General features: G+C 24.3%; 1 protein-coding gene across 2 annotated transcripts in view; it reads right to left on the bottom strand.

Annotated features, from left to right (window-relative positions):
- LOC145830086 (TATA-binding protein-associated factor 172-like) overlaps positions 1-904 on the bottom strand; it is a 58,488-nt gene extending 57,584 nt beyond the window's left edge. For both annotated transcript variants that reach the window (XM_082937974.1, XM_082937975.1), the window contains exon 1: positions 857-904. In XM_082937974.1, the coding sequence (XP_082794100.1) occupies positions 857-876 (20 nt within the window). In that variant the 5' untranslated portion in view covers positions 877-904. The remainder of the gene's footprint in view (positions 1-856) is intronic.
- Positions 905-21,639: the final 20,735 nt, after the last annotated feature.

The following is a 21,639-nucleotide window of genomic DNA, read 5'->3' as shown; positions in this document are numbered from 1 at the left end:
TAGCAAAAAAAGACTATTTTATTTAAAATCTATCTCCTCTTACATTTTTCAAGCAATCTTCTTCAAACTTTCACAATCTAATCTTCATACAATAACAAGAAAAACAATACTTTGCACTTAAAAAGATTTTAAGTAAAACACTTTTTTTTTTGAAAAAAAAACATTTTTTTTTTTTTTTTTTGTAATATTTTTTTTTTAATTATTAAAATTCTTAAGTAACGTTTTTTTTCTTTTATTATAAGGAATGTTTCCTGAAAATTTAAAGAAGATTGCTTGAAAAATGAAGGAGGAGATAGATTTTTAGTGGATTTTAAAATTTCCGAGAAAATTGACCCCAAAAAATTTGCGTCCATATGTTTATATTGGAAAGTTTTTTTGAAAAATTAAATATCTCAAAAGTTAAATGACGTTTTTGAATTCTATAAAAACTGGCTTGTAGTTTGCACTTAAAGCTTTCATTAAAAAGCCAAAGTTAATTTTTGTAAAAAAAAATGTTGGACCTCCCCCTATGGCCTTAATCTAATATTTTTTGTTAAATAAAATATGAAATAATTACTGAATTTAAGAAGCATTTGTGTTTAAATAGTTTTAGAAACACTGAATTTTTAATTTTATAAAATATTTTACAAATTATGCTAACTTTATAAACAAAAATAACAAATTATCTTCTTTTAATCTATTAAAAAACCAACTATCTATTTTTAAAATCAATTGAAGTACTTTAGATTAAAAAATACAAAGACTGAATAAATAATAGAAAAATTAATAAAAGAATAATAATTTTATAAAATCATTAGAATAAACTTTTGTTTAAAATATTACATTCTTTAAAAAATATAGTAAAATAAATTGAAACCTTAAGCTTGTATTTGACATTTAGAGTACTTTAGTTTTTTGATGAGCTGCAAAATATTAATAAAATATCATAAAATAGTCATTAGCTGTAAATTAGCTTTTAATTAAATAAGTTAAGCTAATTTAAAATTTAAGGGTTGCCACTTTATAAGTCTAAAAAGAAAACTATCCTGAGTGATCAAAAACTGTTCTGAGTAAACTTAAACTATCCTGAGTTATGCTGATTTTTTTTAACCTTCTAACTAGTTTTTAGTATCTATAACACCTCATTTTCATTTTTATTCTAAATTAAAAAAAGAAAGCTGTATATGTATGCTTCTATATCTGATGTTTACTAAACTATCAAAAAATTATATTTTAAAGATTTCATATTTAAATTTGAAAAGAATTAACATTTTTTAAATACTTTAAAAGGAGATGAAAAAAGAAAGAAGTTTAAAGATCTAACTAAAGTGAGGTCAAATTTGCACTAAAATTTTGGCACAAACGGTCACTTTTTCACAAAGAGATTTTTGCACAAGAGTAAAAAAAATTTTTTTTTTCTTAATACCGACTAAGGGTAAGGTGTAACAGTGATAGTAAAAAAAAAATAAAATCAAAAATTTAAAAAAGAGTTACCGATCAAGGGGTAACAGTGATAGTTAGAAATTAACAAATAAAAAAATAAATAAATAAAGGAAATAGTAAAATAATAATAAATAAAAGTTACTGATAGTTAAAAAATAATAATTTAAAATAGGTTTAGAGGTTACAGTGATTGTAAAAATTAAACAAAACAATAATAATATAGTAAAAACATTTTAACCCATGCAAAAGTGTCTTTGTGCAAAAGTCTCCCTTTGTGCATATTTGACACTTACTCAATTAAAGATATACCCTTCCTAGTGTAATCTAAGATTTACAACTTCAATATTTAAAATATGAAACAATGTTATCTAAAGAAGCAAAATTTATTTCTTAAATGTTTTAAGTTGTTTTTACTTACTATATTAAGAAATAGTGAATACAAAGAGTAGTAGAGAGCTAGCTGCTAGGATAAAAAAATTAAATCAATTAGAAAAATCAAATTCTTGAAATAATATTGGTTAAATAAAATAACAAAATAATGAAAATGAATCAACTAAACCTGATTTAAGATAAAGAAAAAAATTATGACATTTTAAACAGTTTTAACCATTTTTTTCGAGTTCTTTATTTAAAAAGATTGTCTTGACTCTGCCTGGATTCAAAAATAAAACTATAATATCCGGATTTGTCTGGATTCATATGAAGATTTACAAAAATTTCAAAATATCAGGAGTTATTCGGAGTTTGTTGCAATCTTGTATCAAGTAAGGGGTAAGTAAAAAACCTAATTGTAAAGTATTCTTTAAAAAAATCTATATACCCCTTAGTTAAAAACCAATATTTTTAAAACATAAGAATACAATTTTTCTAATTTATAAACATATTGAAAATATCACTTATTAATCATATATTTTAAACTAAAAACTTAAACCAGAATCTTATTTCTACCATAGTTACTGCATATATGGTTGAGAGAAATTAAATACTTACTAATTAAGACCATTTTGTAATATTATTTTATTTTTAAGTTAATATATTTAATAATTATAATATTTATCTAGTTATTTGTTTTAAGTAAAAAAGATTGCTCAATTTACAAAAATGTAAAGAGCTTATTTAATTAAAGATGTGCAAATACAGATAAGCAACACTGTTATACGCAGTTTATTATTTTATTTTACTTAAAGAGATCGCATTTTTTTGTCACCAAAAACTGGTTGTAAATAAAATATTAATTTGCACATCTTTATTTATTTATGTAATTATAATATCATATTGAAAAAATCTAAATTTCAATATTCACTTATTATTTCAAACTGGTTTCAATTGAAAACTAAATACATAAGAATAACATAACAGTCTTCAATGAATTTGATAAAATTTTCATAAATATGTGCAGTAACTTAGCTAAAAATTTGATTTTAAGCTTAAAGAAAATTTTTGTGATAATGTCATAATTATAAAATAGATTGCTTTATAAATTACAAATATAACATAATGGTCTTTAGTAGAATATTAACAATTTTTTATAAATATTTGAACAGCAACTTAGTGAATAACAAGGTTATAATAAGAACTGCACTCACTGACCTATAAGAAGTTTATTTTGAAAGATTTTCAAATGAGAATAAAGAAAACATAAGTATAAATTTTAAAAAATACTTGATATTGAGACTTGTATTGCTAACTTTTATCATAAACTTCAGCTTCAAACTAACAAAATGTAATCAAATCAGTCATTTAATTTTATTCTAGAGAGATAAAAATTACAACAAGTTTAAGGAAAACAAGGATTTAGTCTTCTTTCATAACCCACAATAACCAACTAGTTGTAACCTAAAAATATGACTATAAGCTAAGACATTAAGTTATAAAAGCATTGGCATCATTAATATTCAAATAAATAGTAAAATAATAACGATATAAAATATATAATTTTTTGTTTATTTTACTAACTTACAAGGTCTTTATCTATTTCAAACTTACAAAAAGTTTAAATACAAAATTTTAAAACTACACCTGCAACAAGTGTTGTCCAAATGAATGTTTTATATATGAAGACATGCTTGATATAAGCTTATAAGCGGTTCTGATTGGCTTGTAAAAAATTCTTTAGACTCCAAATTATTTCATTTGTTTATTACACTAGTCGGCTGCACTAATACTGATTTAGGTTTTTTCTGTTCACTATTAAAGCGTATCAAAAACAGCAATAAAACAATATCAACATCTTAAAAACTGTCCCTAATCAATTTAAATTAATTTTTTTAAGCTAGAAATTTACACCCAAATCAACATAACATATAACAAATAGTACTTTTAAAAGTTAAACAAAACTTTACAATTAAAATTACTTCAGTTTTAAAGAAATATATGCTTGTAACGACTATATGTAGTAGCCGAAAGAAGGGATAACTTAAATAAACGGTACGAGCTTTTCTCATCTTGTCTCAACTTCAAAGTTTAAGCCTTAAGTTTTCAGTAACATTAGTTTTATGTACGCTCTTAAAAAGTTTTTATGTACATACTATTTTCAGCAAACTAAAAGTTTTTATAAAATTCAAGCGAAATTTCAAACTTTTATAGCAAATATTTTTTTTTATATTCGATAATTACGTCAGAATTCAAATTACCAACACTAGAATGTATTTTAACTTAAAGCTGTTTCACTTCTAAAACTCACAATTTTTTTTAACAATGTTTATTTTGAAAACTCACAAGAATTAAAAAAAAAATTCTACAAAACTTTAAAATACATTCAATCTTAAGATTAAAGTTTAATTAATTTTTTCTATCAAGTAAAAATTTGTTTTTACTATTTTTTTAAACACTGTTTCTCATGATTATCACATATCTTTCTAGATTTTTTACATTAGTACTTACGAGGTCTTAGACCGAAACTGAGTTTGCATTAAAACTTTTGAAAGAAAAAAAAAAACTATAATATTTCTCCTATATAATATATAAGTTGACATCTTTTTATTTGTTTTTAAAAATCTAAACATATGATATTAAAAAAATTTGTGTCAAATTCAGCTAATTAAGTACTACTTCAATTGACAAGTAACCCAACAAAAACACTAATTTTCTAAATAAATAGTTGTAACAAGTTAAAAAATTAAACTTTTATAAGCGTATAAGTAATATTTCTTACTTGTTACTGTTCAAAGCACAGTTGAATTAAACTACTAATGTGCAGTTGCTTTTACTCGTTGAAATAAATCTACTTATAGTTTAGGCGTTGCAAAATGTTATTTTCAACGATACTGTAAAAACATTTTAAGCAACAAAAGATTTATTTTCTAAATGAACCGCTAGTAGCATAAGTTTTCATATACTTATACGGACAAAAATATTCGATTTCAAAGAAAACAACCAAAGTTTGAAAGCTGTTTTTAACTCACGAACTCCTTGTAGAAAGTAAAAGATAACGAATCTACTAAGAAATTAAGTTACTTAAGTTAAGTTAATAAATATCGTAACAGTTATAATGTAAGTATAAACTAAGTACTTTAATTGCTACAAACATAAATATAGTCGTTCAAGTATCTGAAACTGAATAAAAAGCGAAAACTACAATATTTTATAAATTCAATAGAGGCCTTTTACACATTAAGTAATTTATTTTATTTATTTAAGCAAATTATGCATTACAAATGCAACAAACAAGATTTTATCTTCGCTTAAAACTTACAAGTTATTTAAATAACTTAATAAATGTTTAACTAACAAATACACTTAAGCTGAAAACTATACAAAAATTTTATTTAGAAAAAAATTACCAATTAATATAATAAAATGTAGAAAAAATTTTTTGTTGAATGATCCCCATTATAAGTTTTTACAATTTTAAAACGTTTATCTTCTCAAAAGTATTTTTTTTAAACTTGATATGGTTGTTGCTTGTTTTAGTGCGGAGTAATACTTTAGACTTAATTTATTACAAGAGTTTTTCCACGTTATAAAACTTTTATGTTTATTAGTTTTATATCAACTGATTTTTTTTTCAAGATTAAATGTTTGTATAGTTTTCAGCTTGAGTGTATTCGTTGTTTAAACATTTATTAAGTAATCAAATAACTTGAAAATTTTAAATGATGATAAAATAATCTTTTTTGTTGCATTTGTAATGTAAATTTTGGTTAAATAACTAAAATGAATTACTTAATGGCATTAAGTTAATGCGTAAAAGGCCTCTATTGAATTTATAAAACGATGTAGTTTTTGTTTTTCATTCAGTTTCAGATACTTGAACGACTATATTTCTGTTAGTAGCAGTTAAAGTACTTAGTTAATACCTACATTATTACTGTTACATCTTGTATACTTATTTATAACATAAACATATTTAGATATTTTTTCAATGTTAACATTATAATACTAAATAGTTATAAGGTTAAGCAACGAAAAACAGTGTAATAATTTAAACATCGATATAGTGGATAAAAATGTAAACAATAACTTATTTCAAATCTTAGTATTACAGATTAAACACTTTTTTATTTTTTTAAATATACGTTTTTATGAATTAAGTGTTTGTTTAAAAACTTCAACTGATTGAAATAAACAATAATATTGCTTTACCTGTTTTGTCTTCAAAGCCTAGATTTTTTTGCTTTCCTAAAATCTGATATTGTCTACATTAATAGTTTACTTTACATCCGTTAACTACATATTATAATAAAACATTTTTTGTGAGAACTTCTGAGCTAATGATATTTAGTAGATTTATTTAAATCTATTAAAATCTAAAATTTTAATTTAAACATTTAAAAAATATTTAAAAGGTTATAAAAACTAAGACTAACTACTTTTAGCCTGAAGAGACAAAAAAATAATAAATAAATAAATAGCCCCGGAAAACCATCTACACGTAAATAAAATTTCTATATGTAAAGGAGATTGTAAGGGTCAAAATCCAATATTATAGAACAAACGAAAAATAAAAAGACTTGTTTTCTGCGTAATATTTTTTTCAAAAAATACTATAAAAAAACCTCAATATTACGAAAAAACCTTATAAAACACACTTGTTAGATGCATGTATTTATAACTTTACAAATTTTTTTAAAATAAACCATGAGAACCACAACTATTTTCATTTGAATATACTTGTAATTGATTTTAAAAGTTATACAATCAATAAAACTGTAACAACTACATAAAATATAATCTTTTTATTGGTAATACGTTAATTATTTTTTTGGTTTGTATACAACTTAATGGCATTAAAACAAGTTTTTACAATTTTTTTTATTCTTTTTAACTTTTGTAATAAGCTTTAAAAGATATAAAATATTAGCGTATAATAAAATAATATCTATTTCAAATGAAGGTTAAAATCTTTGTTGAAATGTACACACAAATAAAAAAAGCACTTTAGGTATATTTACTTGATGTTGCAAAAAGCAATTTATTATGGGTAGCTGTCTAAACTGTACACCCGTACAAAATTGCACGAGGGGATAAAATTGCAAGAGCAGACAATTTTGCACGGGTTAAATTATTTTTTTTTTATTAATTTTGTTCATTTATTTATTTATTTTTTTTTTTTTACTATCACTGTTACCCCTAACCCTTACCCTCGGTCGGTAGCTTTTATTTATTTATTTTCAATTTTTTTTTAATTATATACCTTAATAGTTATCTTTATTTTTTATTTTTACTATCACTGTTACCCCTAACCCTTACCCTCGGTCAGTAACTTTTTTTTCTTTTTTTTTATCAACTTTTTTTTAGTTTTTTTTTTCTGTTTATTTTATTTTTTTCTTTTCTGTATTTTTTAAATCTCTTGCAAAAATGTAATTCGTGTAAAATTGACCTTTGGTGCAAAATCGTTTTCTTGCATTTTTGTGCCCTCGTGCAAATTTGGCTTCGTGCAATTTTGTACTTTCGTGTAACTTTGTTCTCGTGTAATTTTATCTTTGTGCAATTTAGACCCGTTCCCATTTATTATTTCGTTTTCTTTGTTAAAGACTAGAGAGTTTTAATGTTTTGAACTATATTTTTTACACAATTTATGTTTTTCGTTACCTGTTAAAACTGTTTGGTTTTGTTCGTTCTAAAGTTTATTAACTAAGTCTAAAGTTTTCATTTATTTTTTTAAATATTTTGTAGTATCTGAATTTTTCCTTAGTTTTTAAAACAAAATTGTAATTAACAATTTTGTTGATTTAAAACTTAGAAATATTTTTGAGTGATGAGTGTAACAGGTCTCTTCCTACTTTTACAATAACTTTAAACTTACACTTTTAATCAACCCTTCACTTGACCGGACACTCTTGTTGTTTGAAGTCGAAAAACCGTTTATATCTTAGTTAGTTTTAAAAACCGTTTGTTTTTTTCTTAATGATCAATTGCTATTATTATAACATGATTTTTACATAGAGAAGTAGTATGTTTAAATAGTTTTTCTGTTTGTTTAGCAGCCCTATGTAGTAGAAACATCGAACTGATTAAAAGTTTGGTTTAACTAAGTTATCAATTCATAAATTTCGACATTGTTGCTTTTTTTACTTGTATATACAGTATGTAACATAATTAATTAGTTTAAGCAAGAACACAAACATTAAATTAAACTAAGCTAAGTTCATATTGAATGTCTGTCAGTCTGTAGCATAGTTGCACTTTTAGACTTAATATAGCAAAACAAAAATCGTTTTTAAAGCAGAGACGTAATAAATAAAGAAGCCTCCTTAAATCTAGCGCTACTAAGCTTTATATTTTTTTTATATATTTACGAATCATAACTCAAAGCATAACGACTTACGTATGTGTAACCATAGAATCTACTTCTAATTTATCATAAACTTATGTTATGGAAACTCTGGCTTGTAGTATGCTGGAAATAATATGTTTAAAGCAGTAAAACAATAAAGCTAACATTGACGTTTTATTTTTAGGAATGAATTTAAAGAAATGACGCTTCAAACAAAAGTGACGACTTGTGCAAAAATACAACCGTGAAAAAAGAACACTCATCGCATATTTTACACTTACCCATTCAAACAATTTCTCATTAATCAAAGAGCAGTTTAAAATGTTGACAATCAAGTTGATAATGATTTTTTAATGTTGATTAGAAATGCTTGGGTATCACTTTTGCACGGATGACAACCGTGCACTTAACCCGCGACATACTTTTCAACTTAAAAACAAAAAAGAAAATTTAGAACTTTTATAAAAATATTTTGAAATCGCTCTTAATATTACTTTTGCAGTTATTAATGCTATTAAGTGATTATATCATTTTAATTAGCATAACAAAAAGTGAAATCAGTAGTTTTTTTATTTTTCACGTGCTAAAGAATATGCTTCAAAACTATGCGGATATCGGAAAGACTTTTTTTCTAAGAACTTCGACCTTCGAAAAACTTTTACTGGTAAATTTGACCTACTGAATAAAAAAACAGTCAACTCATTTTCTAAATCTTAGCTATGGTTTGATTCTTTTTTTTGTTTTAATATATTTTCACTTAAAAGCAAACTAAATAAAAGTTTTGTTAAAGTATTTTTTCTTTAACATTAACTATGTACAGACTGATAGATGTTTTACAACAAAAATCTAAAAATACATCTATTCAAAGTTTTAAAATTTTAATACTTTTATTACTTTTAGTTCAGATATTGACAAGTTGTTTTTCTCCGAGAATCTAAATCGACCACATTCTAATCAATTTTAGATAAAACTTAAGAAACAAATATTTAATAACCTAATAAAAATCTTTAAAACAAAACAGACTTCATGTTTATTATAAGCTTTTCATTGTCAGTCATTATATAAAAAAAATTATATTTTTTTCATAATGTTTTAAGTTCAGTTATATCTTTTCTACTACGTGTGTGATTAAGAAACAAACTTAAGAAACTTGTAGTTTTGATTTCATTTAATACAGTTATGCTATTTTGAGGAAAAAGGAAAACTAAATCAAAAATTAAATGTTAATTTAATTTTTTATTAAATAACTAACTATAGCTTGAATAATTGATAAACTTTGACACTAAAGACTAAATATCCTAAGTTTTCAAAAAGCAAAGTTTGTAAATATATTTAAAATATGAGTAAAATAGACTTCTTCTGGAAAGGAGTCGAATTAATTTTTTACTAGACATAAGATTTAATAATAAACTTCATATACACTTTAATGTTTTCAATGACAACTATTTATATAAGTATCAACTTAAAAAGATCTCAAAATACAACCTAAATATTTTTAGCGTTTGTTTTTTAACTTTTTTTATTCTGTCTTAAAATCGTACGAATTTTATTATATTTTTAATTTAATTTAATAAAAGTTTATAAAATTATTTTCTAAAATCAAATGAAACTTTTTATACTTTCAAAATTTATAGTTTAGATATTTCTTAAGTTTTTAATATTGAAATTTCAAAAACTCTTTATGTGTGCAATTTTTATTACCTTAAAGCTCTTAACAAAATAAAAATGAAAAATCTATGTAGACGTTATTGAAATTTAACTAATATGGTTTTGAAAAACTTATACTAAAGTTTATAAGCTTTTGAAGCTTCAATAGTTTGAAGCTTCAATCTACATAGTACTTTTTTTTATTAAAACCAAAACTTTATTTATATTTTGTTAAAAAAATGCTTATGACTATCGGTACAAAAATTCGTGTTGTTTGTTACTATTAACTATATTAAAAATAATTTTATTCTTAATACGCAGAAGCAAAATTACAACAAATATATAAAAAGTAGTTAAAAATAATAGATTAATTGAAACTAAAAGTATCAAATAGCTTTGGTATATTTTATCAAACAAATATATATTAGTTGAAAACACAGAAAGAACACAAGCTGTTTATAAACTTTTATCGTATTACTGTTGACAAAATAACCTGAAATATATATTTACATTAAATAATAACATCTGTTAACTTATTTGTTTACAACCTATTGACTTTTTTCAACTTAAGTAGCCTCAAAATCAGAATTACTAAACAACTGTTTGTAAAAAATACATATTTTCAATTGTGATAAACCAAGTATCAACGGTATACTTATTTCTTTCAGTTTTTGATAAGACATTTTTTGATATAAGCTCAAGGCAGATATTTGAACTTCAGAACATTCGAGCATTAAACTAACTGCTGTTATATTTTCTTTTTTTCTCGTATTATCAATAGCATGCTGCTCCAATGCACGCATGAGTAACTTTCCTATTCCTAAACCACGATACTTCGGAACAACAGTGAGTCTCTTTAGTTATTATTTAATTTATTTTGTATAAGTTATGCTAATAATTTACTAATTTTAGAATGTAAATCTATGTAATTTCGATTTTAAGGTAAAATCACTATAAAGTCAATGAAATAAATTATAGCTTCAAAAAAAACAACAGTTTGAACATTTAAACATAGATTTAAAATTTATTTTCAAAGATCTAAATATAGAAGGGAAAACTGATTAATTTTTGAGTTCTAATAAAAACGAAACCTAGGTCTCAGTCTACCGAGAGCTTGTGGTATGATGATCTGAGTAGTAAAATCAAAACTTTTTAACATAAAACATTAATGACCCTATTTTCAATTGAAACATTTTAACACTATTTAAAACTTAGATTATATCAAAAGTATTCGTTAGCGAACAACTTACCATGATTTCATAAATTTTAGCTTCTGACTTTTCAAAAGGTAAAAGTTTTAGCAGCTTATTTTTAGCCTTTCTAACGCCTCCAAACCCAACAAGCTCTTCGTTTGAATTTTGGTTGCAGATTGTAGCGACAAAAAAGCAACATCCTGTATTTCTAAGATAAGTTTCACTAAAACTATCCCAGCATTCGAAGTCATCCGCAGCTTTTAACAAATGTCGTTTACACTCTATTAGGCCTACAAAAGATATTAAATTTGGGTTTTAGTTGAACTTAGCAACACTTAGATGAACTTATAATTTTTAGAATAAATATTTTTTTTTCTTTTTAAATATTAAATTATTTAGAATATTTAAAAAGAAAACAAAAATATTTTTTGAATGCGTAAACATTTAGCATTTTATTTTGGTCTATTTTCTTTAAAATTTTGAAAATTTGAAACATGATAAGTAAAATTAAAAACTTTTTTAATTACAACAAAATTTAATATTCAAAAAAAATTTAACAGAATTTATTAAGAAAAGTATTTACTTACCATAGGTATAGGAAACTAAATGGAAAAGTAATTCGAACAAAATAAGATACTCTATGCCAACATCAAAAACTACAGAAGATGTATATGAGGACATAAAGAAAAGTACCTAAAAAAAATACTGTTTGAAAAAGCAACAATAATTTTAAACTCTTTTTAGTTAAAGTTCTTAGAACTATTTGCAGTAAAATAAACTAACCATGTTTGTTTTTACAAATAATTATCGAATTTATTTTTATTTTATAATATACTTTAAGTTTAAATCTAATTGAGCTGTATTTAACTATATATTTTAATGCTTAATATTATTTGTAGCTGTACTTTGTTTAAAAAAAGAGAAACCTTGTAATAAAGTTATAACTTATAAAACTTTATTTTTTACACAGTTAATGAATACAATTTTTCAAGCAAAAGTGAAGAATATTAACTCTTAGTTTTGTGACTTACCTTTTACCGCTAAGATGCTCCTCTTATATATTATATATACAACGCTCACATAGAAAAATATAAAAACAAAGTTTTTTTTAAATATTTTTTATAAAGTGTTTTGCATGTTTGAAACAAAGAATGTTTATAGATTAAATTAACATAATGGTTTGACCATACCACTTTGAATATCAGATCTCTTAGTATCGACAGACTGAGACCCGGACTTTGATTTTATTGAAACTTGTCAGTAGTCGAAAAAAATACTTGCAACCGTCAATCTACAAACGGTTTATAACGTTTTACCATAAGGCTACCCTTTGCTGAAAATTCTTTTGATTGCGTTCAAATCATGTTTCAAAATGTGTATCAATAGCTGAACAAGCAGATAACTGCAACCCTTAAAGCTTGTGAATTCTAATGAAAATTAATAGAATGAAATCCGCTCTGATTTAAGTAAGAAGTACAAAAAAACAATTTTATGAGAGGTAATTGAAGTGGAAGTTAGTAATAAAGTTAAAGTATTGTTTGTTGTTATTAAACTCAACATAAAAAGTGTTGAAGTTAAAGCTTAAAAGTATGTAATTATCTATTTATAAGCATAATTTATAACGGTAGTTTAAAATAAGGCCTAATTTTTTTTAACAACATTTTAAAAACTATTACTGTCAAACCGCATTGCAATATTGCCTGACTATTAAGACAGATTTAAGTTTGTTTTTAACAATAAAATGTGCGGACGGGTTTCTTTTGTACAAAGTAACGTTTTCAAGAGTCGTCACTTTCATGAAGAATAACTTTTTCACGAAGTAGCTTTTGCACAAGTCAACAAATTTGCACTGGTCTCACCTGCACGGGTCGTAATTTTTGCATGGCGTTACTTTATTGTTAGTCATCACTTGTCCATAAATGGTCATTTTTGCAAAGCAATACTTTTGCATGGAGCGTCACTTTTGCTCAGTTTCAGTTATGTACAAGTGTATCTTTTGTACGAGTCATCACTTTTGGACGGAGTCAGTTATAGCCTATTTTATTTGTTCTTTTCGCACAAAGCGTCAATTTTATACAAGTAGCCACTGTTGCATGGTCGACTTTTGTATAATTAAGATAAATGTTAGTTAACAAACACAGTTTAAGTTAGATTATAAAAAAGTATATAATAAAGTAAAATTATAATAAATCTAATTAAAATTTAAACAAATATTAATGTAAAACTAAGCTTAAATAAAAGTAAACTAAATATAAACACAGTTACTAAAAACTTTAAAAAAAATAAAACAAAAAATACCCGAAACTAAGTTTAACTTTAAGTTAAAATATAATCTTTAAGAATATATATTTATTTATATATATATACTTGTATAGATACTAATAAATAAGCTGCTTACACTTGAAAAGCTTCGTTTAAAATAAAATTATGTAAAGTAAGATAAAGAACCTGCACAGCAAAATTTTTCAAAAAATGTTTTCTAAACCATAACGGAAAATGTTCAAGTCTGGTTTTTATAATTGATTCTTTCACAAAGCAGAAGTCTAATTGTGATATACTTCTAAACTTTATAGTTTTCATTGTCACTTTTAAGAAAACCTAAAAAAGTTTCATAAAATAAGTTTTTTTGAATCTTATGTACAACAACACTAATTTGATTTTATAGTACTTGTTATTTTAACTTTCAGTTCACATCTACACATTTTAAAATTTGCATAGTACTTTTCCTTTTTATATCTTATAAAAATACTTATAGTAAATGTAAAACTTTATTTGCAATTTGAAGGTATACTTGATATCAACTGTATTAAGTTATTTTGAAAAGCACACAGTTCTCTAGCAAAGTCAAACAGAACTGTTTTAAACTAGATAAAAATGTGTTTATTAACAATATAGATAGTAAAGTTAACTTTTCAAAAGCTCATCTGTTTTCAAGTGTTTTGTGTCAATGTTTTATATCAATTTTTTGACTTTCAAAAAGATGTACTCAATGTTGTAAAAGTAAGATAGTTTTTATTTTATATATAAAATCGAGTAAAGATTAACTTTAACATTTAAAAAAAGTAAAATATAATATAAAACAAATTTGATAATTTATATAAAATAACATTAAAATTTAGGAATCGCTTGATGTTTTTTCTTTAAGATTTATTTTAAGTCAACAGTAAACGGATATTTTTATAAAATTAAAAGTAAAACTTGTTTTATTAGGTAAACAACAATCATATTTTCTGTGTTTAACTAAAGAAAAACGAAGTTTAGGTGTTTTCATTATAGAAATAAAAACTATTAAAAGTAGATTTATATCAATTATAAAGTTTTGATTAAACCAAAAATGTATTTAAAATATTTAAAAACTTTATTTTTTGTTGTTAATAACTTCTTAGTAATTATCTAGTTAAAGACATCAAAGCACAAAGACTAAAAATGTTATTAAGTATTTAAAGTCTTGACTAACAATTAAGTCACAACACCGTGCCCAAAAACACCACAACTTAAATTGTATACACATTACATAGTGAGTAAGATAGTTATTATTATATTTAGAAAAAAATATTACTCAACTATATTTTCAATGTTTATTTATGTGTTAAGTTCGAAGCCACGTTGCAGCATTTATTTTAGTATTCACCAAACATTCGATGTAATCTTTTACCGGCGTTATGGAACTAACTTTATTTCATGTACAACATTTTAAAGACTATACAACAGTCGTTTGAAAGGTGTTAAAAAAACGTAATAGAGTTTGCAATTGATGGTCGAAATGTAAATTTCAAAAGTTTTCAATAACAGTGACACTATTCAAATAAAATAGTTAGGGAAGAAAGATTGAACTCTTTTATTTTTTATAAGTTTTGAAGCTGGCTTTTCATTACATTTGTTTGGCCTATGAAGCTTTAAAAAACGTATATAAATCCTCTAGTCGACAAAAACATCAGCGAAAGTCAGCAGAGTAGAAGCCTGGACTTTTGTATGCCGTGAGACAAGCTCAAGTCTAACATAAGGGTTGATCATACCAATTCAATTATCAGACCACAACCTTTCGGTAGACTTGCAGTCTTCAATCTACGTGTAGAAGACTAGTAAAGTTTATTAAAGATTGTAAATTTTTCGGTTGTGACCTACAGATGAGTCCTAATCAGGACAAAACCGGTCTCAGTTTACCAAAAGCTTGTGGTCTGATGATCGAATAAACCATTTAAGTAAAACTTTGAAAACTTTTCAGCCACAAAGGTTTTCAAACACGCCATGCCACTAAAGAATGTTTTCATGTAAACAGCTTATTCCTTGACAAAACTTTAAAAGGTATCCGTGGTGTGCGACTCGATAACCGATAGGATTTTTTCCTGCACCAGGTTCAAGTACCAGGTATTTTGAACGTATTTTTTTGTCCTTTAATAAACTATAATAATCCTCCTTAATTAGGTTGTAAATGTTTATTCTCAACATACAAAACTAATCTAAGAAGAAACAAAAAATGGGAATAAGGATAAACGTTAATTTTTTTTTTAATTTGGGAAGTACCCTAATCATAATTTATTTTGCTACTTTTAGATTGTAAAGCGTCTTTTTATTGCTTTTCACTTTAAAAAGCTGAGAATCTATTTCTTTATATGAGTATTAAATACAATTTTAACAGATTAAATTTCTATTGCGATGTACGACTTGATAACCGAAAGGTTCCATCGTACACTAAGTCTTAAGACCAAACTTTTTAAGCGCTTTTTTATCGTTCAATAAACAGTATTGCTTGACAAAAAAAAGCGCTTAAAATAATTTGTCCTAGGATCTGGGGCACGGAAAAAACTTTCGCTTATCAAGTCGCACACCACATGGATACAGTTAAACGTCTTGTCCGGGACAAGTTAACTGTTTGTTAAAAATAGTTTTAAAACATTTTAAAATAAAATAATATTACAATGTTCTAACTTAAAAAAAAATAATATATTGCAAAATAACTAGGTTGGCTGTTTAGCAGTTTTAACTTTTTAATTAGAACCTATAGATACCGTTTATGATTTACAGTTTCATAGTCAGTCTGTAAATTAATTAATTAAAGGAGTTGTTACAAAAAAAAAATACAATGATAACTCTACGACAGGCGTTAGCAAACTGAGACCCGCGGGCCAAATTCGGCCCGCGAAAGGTAAATCTGCGGCCACGAGCACGCTTTTTCTTTGAATGGAGTGCGACCCTCAAAAGAAAAATCTGCTTTCCGCAAGCATGTAAATGTGGCCCGCTGAACAAAATATACTTTGATTTGAATTTCTTTTTGTGATTTGTCGCCATTTGATTAATCTTTATATAAAAGTTTTTCGCTGTTTAGATAATAAATTTCATCTTGCAAACAAAGTTTAACACAACGTTCACAACGTTGTTTAACACAAAGTTCAAACAAAGTTCTAAAACAAAGTTTTATAACTACTTAGAAATTGTTATTTATGTATTACATAAACAGTTAATTATATATTATATATTTTATTAAATAGATAAACTAAGTTCAAATGTATTTTATTGTTTTAAACAATTAATTCACAGTAATTGCTACATATCATTTCTTTACAACTGAATTATTTTGTTTAACATGTATTCTATACCTAAGTTTCACGTATAGACGTTTTATCATTAAGGTACGAAGTATGAAAAAATAACATTAAAACACAATAAAAATATGACATAGTATAAGATAGTTTTTTTCAGACACATTTTCACTTTTAAAAGTAAACTTACTGAGCACTTTAAACTAATCTCTATGTACACCAATGTACATAGATGCTCATTTTCACGTTTTTTTTTTAATTAATTTTGGTTAAATAAATAGTTTTCAAATATAGTTGTTTTTTAACTAATTTTTGATTTTATTGCGTACAGACAAAATTCAAAAAAAAAAAAGAAAATGACAATTTTTGGGTTCAAAAGTTGTAAATAAAATTTAATGATTAAAGTATTAAGAAGAACTTTAGATATTTATTACTAAACTTAACATCATTGAATATTATAATAACTGATAAAGACGGTGACAAAAATATGAGTCAATTTTAAATTTTGTGACAAAATCTTAAACTAGTTTAAAGGTTTATATATACAAACTTTTCGAAACTTCGTTTACATTAAATTTTATAGTTTTATAAATGAAAGTTTAAGTTTTATTAAAAGAACAAAAAAATCTTCTTGTAATTTAAAAACCATGGAACAAAACCAAAAAACTTGAAAAGATTTTAAAAAATCTCAGATTAATTTTTATACATTCTATTTATAGCAGCCTTTACAAATACATAAAAATGTTTTTTTTTAATCCATTTACACGTAAATTTATATTGGTTTAATTTAAAACATAAACAGTTTGCTTTTTTTTTAACATTTAAATTTAACTAAGAACCTATACGGTTTTTAAAGTTAACTTAAATGAACATTTTTTATAAATTAGATGTTAAAAATTTGACAAAAGTTAACGGTTTTTGCACAAAAGCCTAGTGTTTTTATTTAACTGTAAAAATACACCTAAGTAATAAGTAATTTTTATTTTTGTTTAATAATTGCAATAAAAAATCATATAGATTTTTTAAAAGACAGTTTTCAAATAAAAATACCAGTGAACTAGGTATTTAGTTTAAAAATATATATTTTAATTCCCAAGATGAAATATTACATAAGTAATCAGTTGTGGCTTGCACATTGTTCTAAAGAAACTTAAAATGCTCATTAAATGTTTAAAAAACACGAAAGATTTATAGATCAAAATATGGTATAAAAGTAGGATTTTACCGAAATTAGCTAAAAAATGCTTTTAATATACCAGAAAATATATGGTAACTGATCATTAAGACCCTTTTAAATAGTTTTACTACCAGCTAAATGGTAGGTTGTGTAATGTGTACTGTTAACTTTTGAGACTACCAAAAAAGTTCTCAACTTAAAAATAAGGAGAATAACAAAGCTTCAAGTTTTCAAATTTTGTTACCAAAAAAATGTTTCAATTGTTCAAAAAATTTGAACTTGATCTTCAGTTGATTGTTAAGACCTTATTCAAATAGAATCTTTCAATAGAACTATTTACAACAGAATTATTCAAATGGTAGCTAGTAAAAATATGATGATCTGTTTTAATTTAAAAATTGTAGGTCTACTAAAAGTTTTGACTTTAGGTACTAGATGAATTTGTTAAAAAAAAATGTTTGAAATTTTTCCTACTTGAATTCTTGCTTGATGAAAATCAATATTGGGTTATTATGTTAAAAATCAAAAACAATAAAAAATTTCATAAAATAACTGTTTTATAATTTTTTTATATTACTACTTGACATAAAATTTTAAAAGATATAAGTAAAGTACAGAAAACTTTTACATTACTAAAAATTTAGTTTTGTAGTACACTTAGCACTTTTAATTCCTGGAAAAGTCTTTAAACTGTATCCAAATGGTGTACTACTCAAAAACAAAAGGTTTATTCGTAAACTAGCTCTTAGGATAAATTATTTTGAGGGTTTTTTATTTGAAAAACAATCAAGTTGCACAACCTATATCTGGTTTGCAAAAGAGAGGCCTTTACAAACTTATATGCTTCAGAAATTTATAATAGATTTACAAAAATTCATACATGAAACGTAACTCTTCAAAAATTGTACTGCTTATTTTTTTCTTACACTATTTAACTAAAAAATTTTTTGAAATTATTTTCTGTTTTTTTCTTAACCTGCTAGAAACTTTGATTATTATCTTTAATTTTTTTTTCTGAAGAAATAAAACGAAACAAAAAATGCTATTTGAATGAAAACTGCATTAAAAACATCTTTTATTTTACCTTTTGTTTTATTTAAAAAATTAGCAAAATATAAACTTTTCCTCACAGGTAGTCAAAGATAACAAAAAATACTTAAAAACAATTAAAAATAAGTATAACTCGTAAAAGTTACTGTCAATGACATTGTTATAAATATAATCCTAGTTAATCAATACAAAAGACTAGTTTTTATATAAAGTAGTATAACAATTAATAGTTGTAAGTAGAAGACTACTATTGTAAAGAAATAGAAATTTATTGATTTTCTTTTGTTACTGCAAGTTAGCGAGGCTAGTGGCTAATGTTTTATTTATCAGGACAAATGCATATATTTGAATCTGGCTAACAAATATAAAGAGGATACCATATGATTAATATTTTTGCTTGAATGATTTTCATGTAAACATAACTTATAGTAAATAACCTAATTGTTTTTATATTTTTAATAGCAGAAAATTAGCACAATATTTTTACTAAACTGTAAAGTTCTGGGTAATCTCATTAAAAGCAAAACACGTTGTAAAAATTAAAAAATCATAAAAAACAACATTATATTACTTTTTTTGCTGTACTAATTTTAAATTACAAAATGTTTAGATTTATTTATTAGGTGATGAAAATACTAATATTTATCTCATGGGTTTAGAGTCAAAAAATACTGTTGTTCTACCCTAGAATAAATTTTATAGAATAGTATATAAATTTTATTATTTTTTTAGAATCTAATATGATAGCAATTTTTGCTAATAAAGAAAATTGTGATCATTTAAAAACTATTGTCAATGGATTAGTATTTAAAAATGTATTTTAATTATCAAGCTACAAACCGTTTACTTTGCAAACACTGTTTTTATTTGTTGATGTTTAAAGATGTTTAAAGATGTTTTAATTTTTGTAGTATTAGAAATTAAAACTTTTGTTAAATATAGATATTTTTGTATTGTTTTTATATTTACTTTAAAAAAAATTATGTTTTTTAATTAATTAATTAACAAATATACTTGTTTTAAGATACCGTTTTTCACTTGGTGCTATGCTTATGACCAACTTAGACAAGAGATGATTAATAATAATTAGTGTTATAATCAAAAATGCTTAATTCTAAAAGCCATATCAAATTTTTTTTTTTAATTCATAAGCAGTAAGCATGGTATAAGTATGGAAACACTCATATTTAGTACTGATAAATAGATTGTGTTGGAGTATACTAACCGTATTCTTTATGGCTAACTTTATAAAACTGTCTTTTATTATTTATTGCAGTTTTAAACATTTAAACTACAAAGTGCTTTCTAGTGGATATAATGAAGACAAAAATCACTGTCTTTTTTAATTTTCGAAGTAACCCTGATATATGATAGGTGGCCATCTTACCTTATAGCAAGTGTGTCTAAACAATTTTAGAACTATAAAATATAAGTAAAAAACCTTGGAAAAGTATTGAGTATGATATTTTCCGAAAAAAAAACAAGTTTTCATAAACTAGCACAAAAGGCATAAAATAAAATTGAAAATTCTCAAATTTTATTTTCTTATTTAAAATAAGGAAATAAAGATTAGATATTAGTTAAATACTTAATTTGGCAATAAAAAAATTACATTAAATACAATACTGTTTCAGTAATTTAATGTAATTTTTTTTTACACTAAATTTAAATTTCACTAAAAGGGATAGAAAAACTTAAATTTTAAAAAGTCTTATAAATCAGAAAACCTCAAAGAAATTTCTTAAAAGGCAGTAGCCATTTTTCTGTTATTTTTAATGTAAAAGAAAATTTTATTGAGGTTTTAAATATAACTGTAAAGTCTTTTTCTTTATAAAAAGTTCTATTTTTCCTTCTCATTTAAACTTTTGACAAAATTTGAAGATCTTTATGTTAATTTTTTTAGTGTTTAAAATATCAGTACACTCCTCTCTCTGCAATGGTAAACGTTTTACAAAGGTGAAGAGAGCAAATAACTTATTAAACAAGCCCATTGGCCTCATCCATAGTTAACACCTAGTTATAAAAATGTCTTCCATATGCGCTTTATCAGGAAACTGCTTAAGATATCTTAGATGAGCAGGACACTAATCACTGTGTTGTCTAGATGTGGTCTACAAATTATGTACACAAAGCTTTGTCAACAAAAACTGCACTGGCTTGGACATGTCTAGCAAAAATGAAATAATTCCCATTGATATCTTAAACAAAGAATTTTCACTATTAAGCACAATCTTTTTGCAACTCAACTACACGCACTATTGTGGTGTGTGCAAGCAGGACATGAATAAGTTGTAAATTTACCAATACAAATCTGAAAAATTGCCATAGACTGCTGTAAGTGATCAAAATACTTACAAGCTTCTTTAAAAATTAAAAAAATGCCGATAAACTTCTTTTAATAATAAACAGAATTAAAGAAAGAAAGTATTTTAATTTAACTACTCAAAATATATACACTGTGGAAAATGGTTTCATATTGCATAATTTGTAATTGAAAGAGACTAACTGTTACTACTACTATTTATCCAAAATTAAGTCATTTTTTTCAACTTAATAACCGTTGGTGGCTTCTGATTTGCAACACACTCATAAGGTAATTTTTTAACATCAAATACCCCAGTGTAGAAAATCTTAAAGCTCAAAAAGCCAAGCAAATATATAAAATAAATATAGATAGTTTAGATAAAAACCCAAAACTGCAACTAAAATTCACACCAACAACCCAACTATGTGATTACTGCCATTAAGTTTACCTACAATCAGCTGCTGTAAATTTAATTTTAAAGAGAAAACGAAAAACAAAAATCATAAACTAACTATCATTAAAACAAACTTTTACAAAAGAACTTCAACAAATATTCAATATAAAAACTGTTTTACAAGATTTAGTAA

Source organism: Thalia democratica, chromosome 2 (genome assembly GCF_965202585.1).
Source record: "Thalia democratica chromosome 2, ktThaDemo2.hap1.1, whole genome shotgun sequence".
In the NCBI taxonomy this organism is placed as follows: Eukaryota; Metazoa; Chordata; class Thaliacea; order Salpida; family Salpidae; genus Thalia; species Thalia democratica.
The sequence above is the reverse complement of the archived record's forward strand: the minus strand, read 5'-3'. Positions and strand labels throughout refer to the sequence as shown.